Source organism: Centruroides sculpturatus, unplaced genomic scaffold (assembly GCF_000671375.1).
Source record: "Centruroides sculpturatus isolate CEXI.00-Female unplaced genomic scaffold, Cexi_2.0 scaffold128, whole genome shotgun sequence".
Classification (NCBI taxonomy): Eukaryota; Metazoa; Arthropoda; class Arachnida; order Scorpiones; family Buthidae; genus Centruroides; species Centruroides sculpturatus.
In genome coordinates this window covers 88,615-102,802 of record NW_019385268.1, presented here as the reverse complement: position 1 = coordinate 102,802, position 14,188 = coordinate 88,615, and the positions used below count along the sequence as shown (strand labels likewise).

Genomic DNA, 14,188 nt, shown 5'->3' with positions numbered 1-14,188 from the left:
TATAGTCAGGTAAAAGAAATTACTTCTATAAGCGAAGTTGCCGAACTACTTTTATTTCACACCTCATCCTCAAATAGGTTCTCCGACATTATAGCAGCATACCTCATTTTTTTTTAACTTTATGGGTGACGACAAAGAAGTTTTTCAAAACTAAAATTAATCAAAGCTTATTTAAGAAGCAGAATGTCATAACACCGTCTTAACTCTGGTTACTATATTCAGGGGCGGATCTACATAGAAACTAATACGGCTTAAGCCCTGGGCACCCAATTGTCAAGGTTCCACAAGAATTGAATTACCATCATAAATTTTTAATACTTTTTCATTAACAATGAGCATTTATCGTATAGTAAAAAATAGTTATTATTAATAATAATATAATTATGATAACTTATAGTATTATTTGTATTAACAAAAAAAATGGGTTCCCATTGGGCTTCAATAAGCACTATGCCCCCCGAAAAACAGATCCGCCCCTGACTATATCAATTGAAAAAACAATAGCTTGTCAACTTGGTCTGAAGAAAATGATTGACCAATTTGCAAACGAAAAAGCGAGAAAACAATTTTGAAATTTTTTAATGTATTATTATTTCTTATAAAACTAAACGTGCTTACATTTTGTGTATACAGTTTATATAATATACAGTCGATCCCCCTATAAGACGGTAGATACGTTCCGTTCTTTATGAATCAATTTTGTAGGAATCACAGCCAATCACAGCCCGACACGTGTGAAGTTTACGGACTACGGCTATTTGAAAGGTTTTCTTCCATAAAATTAATCGATTCTAGACTAATCCGACTCAACATTTACAAAATNTGAGATCACATGAACCAGAAAGCGATTATTTTGTCAAAAGTACTTTATTTGTCTGTGGTGCTATCCTTTAGAAATGCATTTCGGACACTCTTATGGCCGTATTAAAACAACGGGTCAAGAGTTTGTGTAAGAAGTAAACTACTTATTGACTTTAGTTTTAATACGTCCATGCTTATGGACAAACTTTTAATTCTAACTCTTGATTCTTAATCTTAGTTATGAGTACGTAAATTAGTCCATCAGTTGCACAGCGTTGCCAATACAAGATGTTATTAGTTTCTGAAAAAGTTGTATTATTATTTTAATTTTTTCTTCGTTAGAATCGTAAATGTATTTATTTTATTTATTATTAATTTTAATCGTTGTGTGCTCACTCTAGTTCAATACAAATGCTCGCGTTGAAGAGAAATAAATTATTATCATAACTGAGCTGCAATTTACAAATTGCAGACCTATACATTTCCTCTATCGCCCGTCCGTCCGTTTTCTTCTAATCTCAAAAAATGAGTTAAATAGATGAAAATCGAGACCAGATGTCGAAATCGTGGGGGCCGGAGGCCCTGAGTAAGTAAATATTTAGTTCTCCGGGCTGAGTCGGAAGTGTCGTAATTTTTTAAAAATTAAACGATAAATGAAAATTGCAACTCTGCATCGATTCCTCTGATGATGTCAGAATAAATAATTGCTCGTAATGTTATCTTGTAAATTCACATCATAACATTAATATCAATTTTTACATGTATAAATTTATTCAAGTTACTGCTAAGAACGGAATAATTAATTATTTTGAATTATGCTGAAAATAAAATAAAGGTTAACTTGTCCTTTATAACTAATTCGTTCAAATTTGTTTATTATTTAGATAGAAACGTGTTGCAAAGAGAATGCTGATAAGACAGACCCTGAATTTAAAGATGTAATTACATAAATAATGATTTTATTATATTTTGGTATATGTGAACTTTATAAAAGTGTGCCTCAATTATTACTAATTTACCATTTATATTTAGGAGTTTATTAAGTGCATAGAGAGTGGAACTGGTGGAATGGTATGTACAATGTTAAAAAATAATATATTCTTAATTAAAAATAATAAATTATTGGTGTAACTATTTATNTAATTTATATATAATTATATGTACAAACGATACTAAACTCAATTTACCCGCCTAAACTGTCCGTAGCGTGGCGCTGGACAGCGGAAAGTAGTTCGGCTGCCCGATGACGTCTTACGTAATTATAGGAGTTTTTTTTACCGTTGTTTACGGATACCGCCACAATTTTTTCGCCGTCTTATAGGAATCATAATTATAGGAACCCGTCTTATAGGGGGATCTACTGTATATTAAATATTATTAGGTAATCTGTACTTAAACAATTATATTTTATTATTAGATTTATACAAGCAGACGTTGCTCGGGCAAAAAGTAATGATAACAAATATTAAGATTATTAGATTATAGGCGATCTTACTCGTTTTCACTGTGTGGAAGAATTAAGTCCCCCTCTTCCGATACTAAGTAGAGAACTTTTAGATGGGTCTAAAAATATGCTCGATTTCTCGCAGAAACGCAAAATACCGCATCTAAAATAGTACAATAGAATCTAAGTTCTTCGGGGTAATCCTTAACCGTCTTCTTCTGCACCCGCGGGGGAATTTCAAAAAAATCCCATCTTAGTATGCATTGGCATGGCATATGCTGTATACCAAATTTCAGCTTTTGACTCCTAACCGTTTAGGCTCTGCGCTTATTATTATTATTATTATCAACCTATCTCGATTATATTATAAAATTAGCAAAATAAGAAAAAAACTGAACTTTTAAGAAATTTGTGGGATTTCCCGGAGTCTTTCCTGGGTTAAAAAAACAACCGGGATCCTGTTTGAGGAACCCTACTTAGTGTAATTAGTACTCACTGTTTGTGTAAACTCGCGAAGTTTACTATTTACTTACCAAAGCGCGAGCAAGTATCTAGTAAATATGCCCAATGTAATTGAGCCCTTAGAAGTTATTATTATTATTTTTAACTCTTTCCTCCCTTCGGGCAAGCTCATTATGAATGGTCGGATAACGGAGCCTACCGCTGTGGGGACCCGAGATCAAATCCGGACGGGTCAAAAATACCTAGGAATTTTTTGGAAGTGGTCCGTCCGGATATGTTGAACTCCGTTCCTCAAAGCCCGGCCGCTCTATTGTGAGCCTGGTCGAACCAATGGGCTTGTTAAAAAAGAAGCTCTCTTAGTACCCGCAGGGCGGAGGGAGTTAAAAAAGGGCCCATTATGTGTTTGGCCAGGCCCACAATGGGGTAGCCGGAAAGTGAGGGACGAGGCCTGACATATCCGGACGGGTTGAAAAATCCCCAGGAATTTTTCGAACCCATCTGGATTCTATCCCGGTTCTCCAGAGCGGTAGGTTGCCACGTTGATTTACTTTNAACTGTAGGGCTTTTCTCCAGTGTGTTTTCGGAGGTGTGTAATTAAGGTCGATCTTTGTGTAAACTTCTGTTTACACTCATCACAAGTGTAAGGCTTTTCTCCTGTATGGATTCTTTCATGAATTTGCAATTTTTATTTAGTAGTAAAGCACTGTTTACACTCGTCACAAGTGTAAGGCTTTTCGCTTGTATGGACCCGAAGGTGTCTAATTAAGTTTGACTTTTCTGAAAACTTCTTTTTACACTCGTCTCAACTGTAAGGCTTTTCTCCGGTGTGGGTGCGAAAATGTTTAATTAAGTCTCCCCTTTGTGTAAATTTCTTTTTACACTCGTCACAAGTGAAAGGCTTTTCTCCTCTATGGATTCTTTCATGATTTCAGTAAATTTCAGTAAATTTAATATTTACTGAAATTTTGAAATTGCAATTTTTTGTTTGAACAAACTTCTACATAAACAGAGTTCGTGTAGAAGTTTGTTCAAAACAGATTTCGTTATTTTTTAATCACATTATTACAACTTTATATTAATACCCGAATTGTTAATATAATTAAAATGTCTTTATGTAAAACTTTCTTGAATAAAAAGTTGTCTCATCGATACTTGCTTGTATTAATTATAGTTAAAGTTAATTTATTCGATCAGTAATTCGGAGAGTGCATATTTTGCTGTAATTGTAATACAGGAAATCCTCGTATATTCGAACATTATGAGCACGTCCAAAATTTGCCTCATTTTTTGACAGATAAACATTGTCGTGTTTTAGTAATTTTTTTTCTTTATAAGCCATTTTTTACATCTGAAACGAAAACATTTTGTGCAATAAATCAATTTAAATTTTTTGGATTGCAATTTGAAAACATCGTAGACTAATAAATTCCTACTGTTGTGTGTCCTTTAAACGCAAAAACAATGTCAGATACTATAGATGCAAGTCAAGACCAGATATGAGAAGCTTAGTGGCAGGGGGATTCGATAAACTATAACCGACCTTCGCTTTCACGTCATTTCAATTGAAAAATTTTATCCACAACGGAGTCAGTCAGACAACCAGCAGGACTCGATTGTTATCTGGAAAAATATGATGCACAGCAGCAATACGCTACTAAAATCGAGAGCATATATTTTAAATTAAATTGATTAAAAATTGCAATTCGACATTGTGACAATAATTTTTTCTCGTTTTTATTTATTAATATACTGTGGATGATCGGTTAACGAACAGATCGGATAAAGAACAAATCTGATAACGAACACTTTCGCGAAAGAATTTTATGTTCGGACAACGAACACCCCACAGAACAAACACAAGAAGAAGCGATGTAAAATAAAAAGTACCGATTGTCTTCCCTTGTCTTCGGGCGACAATTCGAAACTTTTCGAAGTGCGGAAGACATCGACATCGACGCTCAACCCGGTATATACCGATCGGATAGTACCCATTCGAACTTTGAAACTCTCCCTTGTAATTCCAGACTTTTGTTTTCTGGCAAAACAATTTTTTTATGTATTCGCGAGACTGTCGGATAAGCACGCGTTAAGTTTTGCGCCTGTTTTTCTTTTCGAAAAGTAAGAGTATAATAGCAAAGGTAGAGAGAGGGCAGAAGACGCCCAATGTTGCTGGGCAGTATGGCTTGAACAGGTCTACAGTAGGCCCAGTTAAATCTTATCTAAGAAAGATACTGTCTGTCTGTCCTTTAAACTCGAAAACGGTGTCAGATACTATAGATCAGTGTCTCTCAACGGGGGCGATATCGCCCCCATGTGGGCGTTTTTCCATGTTGAGAGGGCTATTAGTAACAATTTATATTTCGGGGAGCGAAAAACTATTTTCTGTGTGATATAGTAAACATTATATTAAGAATAATTAGATATTTTATTCGTTATATCGTATAATAATTAAACNAAAGATGTAATTACATAAATAATGATTTTATTATATTTTGGTATATGTGAACTTTATAAAAGTGTGCCTCAATTATTACTAATTTACCATTTATATTTAGGAGTTTATTAAGTGCATAGAGAGTGGAACTGGTGGAATGGTATGTACAATGTTAAAAAATAATATATTCTTAATTAAAAATAATAAATTATTGGTGTAACTATTTATACAATGTTTAATCGATCTTTGCAATTTCATTCAGGAAACACACAATAATGATAATCGTCCGGTAAGTATCAATTATAATTATTGAATCAGATTTATTATTTAAATAAATGTAATATCAAATAGTATTGTGTAATTAAATTCATATATTTTCTATTATGATGCAAGCCCAGATACAGAGATGCCAACATTGGCTTGAGCATTTATAGGGTTTACCAATATTTAATCTTTTATATATAAAACATATGAAACTGATGTAATTTATATTGTGCTAAAGTGAAATTACTTAATTAAAAATATTATTTTTATGCAATATGGCAAAGTTTTTAAAAAATTTTAATCCAATTATAAATGAAATTTTTTGAACGTTAGGTGGCACTGAAGCACTTACTTTTTCTTTTCATGTATGTAGCTTGAGGCATGACGTTTGTTGAATTTTAGTTTTTATAGATGTAAACATCATTGTCACGTTGGAATGACTTCTTCGTTTATTTAATAACGAAAAGGTAACGACAAACAATCTCCAGACGTTTTTACATGTTAAAATTATTTGTATTATTCAAAGTATAATTAAAGTTTATTCTTTCAGATTTTGACAGATTGATTTTTCAAGATAGAGGGAAATTTTCTGTATTATGAATAAACAACTTTTAGATTCTTTATCGACAGCTGTAGCTAATGGAAGAACAGATATTGTCAGATCAATAACTTCTGCATGTGAAAAAAGTAAGTATAATTTGATTAAATTAACTGTTACACTGTTTTATTAATTATATATTTATTGATTGAATATAAATGTGATAAGTTCTATAATTTTATATGCAGATTTTGAAGAATGCATTATATAAAGCCACACCGCTGCCGTATAATATTGGGCAAATATAATTTTAATTACTGTAATTACAGTAATTAATAAATAAATAAAAAAGAGAACTTATACTGGATTGAATAATATAAATAAAATAAAATAAACTTTTAACTATCCAGCAATAAATAATGTTTATTAAACATTATTTATTGCTGGATAGTTAAAGGTTTATTTTATTTTATTTACAGTAATTAAAATTATAGCCTGATATTATATGGAAGGTATGGCTTTATACTAATGAATTGGGTTTAGGAAGATGTTTACATAAGAATTTGTTGAATGTGCAAATAGCAAATTGTTTGACTGATGTATTTGGGAATAGCCGAAATGCATTTTGACAAAAAACTTGAAATGCTTTAACATGCTTAATACATGTTCTAATGATAAATACAAAGTGTGAATGTAGTATAATCTATATCTATACTACTATATAAAGAGACAATGTATTTTTCGTTTGTGACCACTAACAGTGAAAACTACTGAACCAATCATTACCAAATTTTAACTGTACCATTTTTATGATCCTCGGAATGTTTATCACTAATTAAATTTACAGATTTTTTTATTAATTAAATAAAACTGCAATGGATTTTTGCTGTCTATTTCTCTCTCTCTTTACTAGCTGGCGACACATAAATGAGTACTTTCTGTCTATAAGAAAAGTTGATTATTGAAGTTTACTATTATATTTGAAGAACTGACATTAAATTATAATTAGTTAATTAGCAAAATCTTTGAGGAAATAAATAAGTAACATCATCATGCTACATGGCAGTATGTGTACTTATGGCAGGTTTTCGAATCGTTATATGTTAATTTCTGCAGGTAATTGTACAAAATATTCGAAATAGTTATTGGATTTATCTCAAGTGAATATTTTTGAGATTGAGTGATAAATAATGCCGAGGGCTGCGGGAGCACGAATAGGAAGAAAATGTTCTAGAGATATTATTGTTCATAATTGTAGACAATGTGAATATACAGCAGAGCTGTCTCAAAGACTGGAAGAGCAACGAATTCATTTGGCTCAGAATCAAATGCGTATAGCAAGGAATTTTTTAGGTTTCGAATCAGCTTTTGATTATCATCCTGAAAATGACTATTTGGATATGAAAGAGGTAAAATGATCAAAATATGTGATCATTGTTTTGCCAAAAAATGGTATGATGAAACTGCTAGACTTTGCTGTGCTGAGGGGAAAATTGTTCTTGAACAACTTGAAGAACCTCCTGATTTCATTAAAAATTTAATTTTAGGAACAGATCCTCTTTCTATACATTTCTTAAACAATTCTATATGGTATAACACTCTATTTCAAATGACATCATTTAGAGCCAAAGAAATAAGACAAGGGAATTTCATGCATACATTTAAAATCCAGGGTCAAGTTTATCACTTGATTGGCAGTTTACTTCCTGATCCAGAAGACACACCTATATTTTTAGAGATCTATTTCATGACTGAATCTGACCAGATATTAGCCTGATCGAATATAAACTCAACTTTGAAAAGAGAATTCATTGAAAGATTGCAGAAAATCATGCAAGATAATAATAATCTTATTCGGAGTTTCAAAATTACAATGGGTTTCCACATACAATGTGGATTATCCACAAGTAATCAATGAACAATTAGTTCAAATTTTCGATATGTATATAAGAGCAGGCAAGGCTGTGACAGGGGATGCTAGTGAGCTTATAATAAACAAAAGCTACATACTGTGACTGAATTCATACCTATAATTTGTTTAATTAAAGTTTCTAGCTCTTCTACATTCTGTTGGAAGTTCTTGTGTCACCATTATATTTAACTTAACTTTAATAAGAGCTCATATGTGGTACTAAAATTGTAACACATAATGTCATTATTGACATATGTATTTTTATTGAGATTAGAAATTAGAATTTGTATAATTGATAGAAGGTTCAGATTCAGATTTTTTATTTAGAACATACAATGTACGGTACATGGCCTGATGTGAGTTCTAGAAACATTTATAACCTGATCAAGGACTTCCTCAACAGCAGGAAGGCATGCTTCCAATCTGACAACCAGCGGTTTTAGAGTGACATGGTCTGGGGTTGGCCACTGAGCTCCATCTGTGGCCCTCTTTTATGGATTGTTACCTTCTAGTCTTTCTTGCATTGCGACTTTGGGCAGGACCACATAGTTGCTTACACCGATGACACTTTAATCCTCATTGGGGATTGTTCAAGGGCCAAACTCAAAGCAAGGGGGGATAGCACTCTCAAAGAAATCTACCAATGGAGTCTTAAATACAAACTCCAATTTAATATACATACATAAAAGAAAGACATTGGCCGTACATGAAATGTTTAGCCAGCAGAAAGAGGGAAAGGGCAAGGAAAGGAGGAGGGAGAGGAGATAGACAGTAGAGAAAGGTAGGATCTCTCTGAATGGCATACATATGGCTACAGTACCCTCTATGTTGATGTTGGAATGTGGTTTTTAGGCTGCAAGGCTGTAGTTCCCCAAAGGGTATAAAAGAAAACCTGAGTTTAGCGAACATCAATAATTGAGTGCCGCCATGAATAGCTAAGTGTAGAAGTTAGTTCCAAAGTGGTTGTTAGTAGGAAGACTTATATCTATAATACTTAATACTATAAAACTGAATGTGACTGCAAATCTTAATACAACTTAACAGCTAGACGGACAGTGCAAAAAGCAAACAAACACATGACAAACTAGACGAGATGAACGGACTAACAGAGACAAACAAGCAAGACCCCAGATTTTTTATTTTATTTATTTATTTTTTTTTCTTTTTATTTTTTTTTTCAAATGTTAACTTACTAACTAAACTAACCTACCATCACTTAGGACAAACCTAACCAGATGACTAAATCAAAACTTCTTGATTAAAATATTTCTTTTAATTCTATATAATGCCTCATAGTCTGATTGAGTTAACTGTTGGCGTGACATCCAAGCCAAGTATTTAATACACCTAACCAGATGAAGCTAACAAACCCTAATCTAATTTAACCTAACCTATCATAACCTAACTGGAAACCAAGCTAAGAGTTTTCAGTTAGGTTATGATTAATGTTACTACCTGTCTGGTTTTCACCCGGACAGTCTGGGAATTGACTCACTGTCTGGGTGAACTATTAATTTTGTCTGGGAATTTTGTAGAAATTGTGAAATTATGATGAAACAAAGTTCTTGCAAATACTTTTAAAAATTTACACTATTTTAATAGCGAAAGAACTCATACTCACTGAAACTCATCTGCAATTCTGCCATGTTAGTTAGTCTGTCTATGCCAACGTGTGGTGCGCAACCTGTCAACCTTTTTTTTTCCATGTATGATCATACAACAATTGTACACGTCTCTCCAATATCCAATAGAGCTAAGTCATCTGTACCTGTTCTTTCTTAATTTAGGTTACTTCTATGCAAGTCCCTAGTCCCTAACTGTAACTGATTTAGAACCTTCATGCACGTTATTCTTCACATTGTAAAATGACATTGCACATGCATCAGAACTTCTGTTTGAACAAACCTGACCTGCCGTTTGGGTCAGCAATTTTCAAAGGTGGCAACACTAGTTATGATAGGTTAGATTAAATTAGATTAGGGTTTGATAAGGTCCAAGGAGCATGAAAAAATCTCGACTTACAGACTTTTCATCTTAAGAGAACAATAGAGTGAAAATGCTGATTCTGAGTAGATTTGTATTTTTATCTCTCTTGCATTATGTAAAGAATCTTTGATAGGTTTTTTGTTGTTTTAAACAGCTTGTGTAATGCTTTCCAGCAAAATGTTTAATGTAACTAATGGAATTTAACAGTTTTGCAGGTACATTTGTTAAGATAAAGAGGTGGTCCTTTCACTTTGGACTGGAATGTTGTCTGCAAATGGGGATTGGATAGTAGATATAACTAACTGTCTGAAAACTTTGTGAAATCTGATTGTTAGCATCACTTTGGATAGAATAAATATAATTTGAGTCAGGGAAGTTGAAAGTAACATAAATCAATGTTGGGGACCATGAAAACCTTCTACATGGAGAAAATCTGAGTTAAGGAAATTCAAGTTGAAGCTGTTAAATCACTATGCTGTTCCACTGAAGACTTATCAATGCTTTGTTTTCTTTGAGTTACAGATATTTTGACTTACTGAAGTTTTACTGTATATATTTTTGCAATCTCCTTTTCATCCTTAAATTAAACATGTAATTAATGGTTGACCTCGAAGGAACAGGAGAGACATATCCAACAATGTCTTTGTACTGGAAAATTGTCTTCCCTCCCAAAATATATATGTACAAGTAAGTCCTCAACGAACATCACTTTGTTATAATTGTGAAGAAAGATACAAATGCGTTTGTAGTTATTTACAATTATTGTAGTTGAATTTTCTTTATAAACAGTAAAACAGATTCTACAAGGTAAGAAATAAATGCTGAAGATTGCAAACATGATCAATAAGAATAATATTAACTGAGTTCTTTTATTAAAATCTGATTTATGTATACAAATAAACAACTCATACAAATGGGATATAGTTCATTATATGCCATTTTGCTTAATGTTGCAATTTCCAAGAACCTATTGGTGATATTAAGTGAGGACTTGCTGTTTTTTTTTTATACCATACTACAGAAATTAGGAGTAGAAATGAGTAGACTTCATGCAACAAGTACACCTCATTTTTTTCAACTATTCAAATCCCAATAATAATAAATTTTACTTACTTATTGTCTTATGTGGTGCTTGTGAGGCACTCCAACCAACCTCAATTTAACCACATTTTTGTTGATCCTGGCCACTTTGCAGATGTATAACTTGTAATCTGACCTAATTGTACAAATAAAAAGTTTAGTTCCAAAATTTCCAATAGGGAAAATTTGGCACTAATATTGCTGCACTTTGCATATTAAATAGATTGTCAAAGAAATTCAGGTGTGGTGATCACAGATTTGTGAGTTGTAACTCTACATAGGTTACAATGTCACATTTAGTAGTTTTACACATGTCAAATGCAAATGTGAAAGGTTTGAGTAACCAATAAATTAGACTAACAATTTTAATGTAGAAATAAACTGTTTCCCTGTTCTAAAGCATGCATTCAATGAACAGTGCACTTAATAGTGGAATGCAACTGACTTCGTGACAGTGTCTCAAAAGTAGTGAAATTCTGTCTTTTAAGACAGCTAAGCTAGGAACATTGTCCTGATAAGCAAATCTCTTCAAGCATCCCCGTAACCAAAAATTGAAAGGGGTCAAGTTGGACAATTGTGGTTGTTATTCTGTTGGAAATAATTGAGTAATCACACTTTCATTTGTGAAGTGTTAACCCATAATCTGCACATTGACTTGATATGAGGGTGGCCATCTTACATAAAGATGGTGTCCAATTTCATTGCTGAATTGAAGAAATGATAAATTTTTGAATTATGTCTCCATACCTAGCAGGATTGAAAACAATGTGAATGGTCCAATGGTGATGGATGCTCTGAATGCATATCACACTGTAATTTTTGGTTGATGCAAGGAAATTTGTTGATAAATGTGTGGGTTTTCTTCAAACTTTGGTTTACTTACACATTTATCAATAATCTTTATCATGGCAGCTATGAAGTGTCACCATACCATTCAAGTAAAAATAGACTTCATTGGTCCATAGAATTTGCCAGGGCCATGAATTGTCAATCATCATCCAAGCTGAGTGATGTGACAAATGATCTCCATTGAGCATAATCACTAGGAAGCAATTTGACTATGGACTATCCTATAGGGGTAAAACTACAATATTCACTGCAAAATTTTTTACATTAGGATAGGGCATATCCAGTTGCCAAGATATTGCATATGCACAGCTGCCTTGAGAATTCTCCATTTGCTGCTTCATTAAGGTGGATGCAACTTCCTCTGATTTTGCCAGTTCCACTGGTTTGTAATCCTTATCTGATTCCACACTGAAAGTTTCTATTTCCTTGAAATGCAAAATTATTTTTCTGAGATTGTTAATGGTCAGAGGACTTTTTCATATGAACTTTAAATGTTGGAATTCCTTGAATGCAGCACTAGCATTGCTGCTTCTTTGATAGTGAGGTTTAACAAGTAATGCATGGTCAGGCAATGTAAGCACTGTGACTTGTCATTAATTCACATAGAATGTGCTTTGCAACTTTTTATATACTCTAAAGTTGTTTTACAATTTATGTAATATGCAAATTATAGCAATATTAGTACCAGATTTTCTGTTATCAAAAAATTTTGGAACTAAACTCTTTACTTAACATAAACGCTCCGGTTATTTGGTTTAAGTAAGTCAATTTTATACCAAACTCTTTATTTGTGAAATCAAAATCTCAAAGTCAAGAAAGTATGCAAACCAAATTTGGATGCATTTGATCCATCAGTTCTTTCTATACAAAGCTGTAATCACCACCTGTTTAATTATAATCACTCTTTATGTATGTATGTATATATATATATATATATATGTATAGACATGCTTACTTACCATTTTTAATTACCTTGTACTTACATTAATATATGAGAAGTATGCAATGTACAAACGATAGAGTAACACTGATGGGAGGTGAAAACTTCCAACTGCATTCAAATGTCTTGTTGTCTTCTACCTTTAAGAAGCACTAGAAATGAAGATGATAAAATGGTAACTTTGCAATAGAGAAGGCATTTTCTTTTCTGTAGTTTGCAAAGTTGGAATCACTCATCCTTGTGCAACATATGTAATCTGTAGGAACTGCAGAATTGTAACTGCTTTGGATGGAGTAACGACTGATATGCTGTAGTGAATGTAGGAAGAATTTGAGTATTAGTTGAATGTGTGCCTTGTGACATAAGGTGCACACTCTGAGAAATTGTAATGGGTTAATGTAAAACTTGGACAGATTTTTAATGTTTTAATGCACGTTACAATGTAGCTAAACACCAACCAAATGCCAAAATTCTATCGGGCTAGTTTAAGGCTAATTACTAAATGAATTACGTAACCAAGTTAAGAGATGGTGCCTAACGCTTACCTCTAGAGCCAAATTGGTTACATAATTCATTTAGTAATTAGCCTTAAACTAGCCTGATAGAATTTCAGCATTTGGTTGGTGTTTAACTATATTATATATCGGGTTTAGTGATGTTTGTAGACATTACAATGTTTTCACATAATGATTAACATGATTACAATAATGTAAAAAGGTATATTTTTTTTTTGAATACTGTAGGTGTACAGTGTATATGTATTAGTCAAAACCACATTAGCAGAAATAAAATAATCACTGAATATCTTTGGCTGCTGAGAGACATTTATTTGTTTTTACATTAATGTTTTCAGCCTAATGTATAGACATCCTCAGGTGACATTTTCAGAACATCAATTACAAACTGTTCCAAAATAGAATATGCTAAATATAGAATATTAGAACATCCACTTCTAAATATTTGAGTATAAATATAGAGGAAATCCCCTTCAATTCAAAATTCAAGGGATGAAATAATTCTGACTTCGAAGTATCAAGTTTTAAATTATCTGATATTTACATATTTCTGTACAATATGCCAAATGATACTGTAACTGATGTAATTTATTAAGCAAACAGAATATGGTTACATATACAGAATGCTATTTTCATTAATTAGTAATTATAATAATATAAATGTGAAGGTGTGGCCGCCAGCGCCAGAGATCCTGCACACTGTCTGGCAACACTTGCCAAGATCACGAACTCTGTCTGGCAACACTTGCCAAGATCACGAACTCTGTCTGGCAACACTTGCCAACAAGAGTGGCTGGCAACGTCAAAAAAGAAAAGGCGCGAAAGTTCGTTGGATTTTGTCCGGGTGTTGCCCGAGGATGTCTGTGACAGTTCTAACCTTTTCTAATAAAGTTCTTTTTTGTTACTGTTCGTGTTTGCCTGCTTAATGTTAGATCTAAACATCAGTAGGATTGAATGACAAAG

General features: G+C 32.8%; 1 protein-coding gene and 1 long non-coding RNA gene across 2 annotated transcripts in view; both read left to right on the top strand.

The window, feature by feature from the left end:
- Nucleotides 1-1,685: 1,685 nt before the first annotated feature.
- Nucleotides 1,686-5,431, top strand: LOC111636918. Its single transcript, XR_002758615.1, has 3 exons — nt 1,686-1,739; nt 1,834-1,872; nt 5,404-5,431. It is a non-coding gene; the product is annotated as an uncharacterized LOC111636918 (long non-coding RNA).
- Nucleotides 5,432-5,745: 314 nt separating this feature from the next.
- Nucleotides 5,746-14,188, top strand: part of LOC111636930 (tankyrase-like) — a 27,020-nt gene continuing 18,577 nt past the window's right edge. The window contains exons 1-2 of the mRNA XM_023382317.1: nt 5,746-5,872; nt 5,956-6,092. Coding sequence (XP_023238085.1) covers nt 6,002-6,092 — 91 coding nt within the window. The 5' untranslated portion in view covers nt 5,746-5,872; nt 5,956-6,001. The remainder of the gene's footprint in view (nt 5,873-5,955; nt 6,093-14,188) is intronic.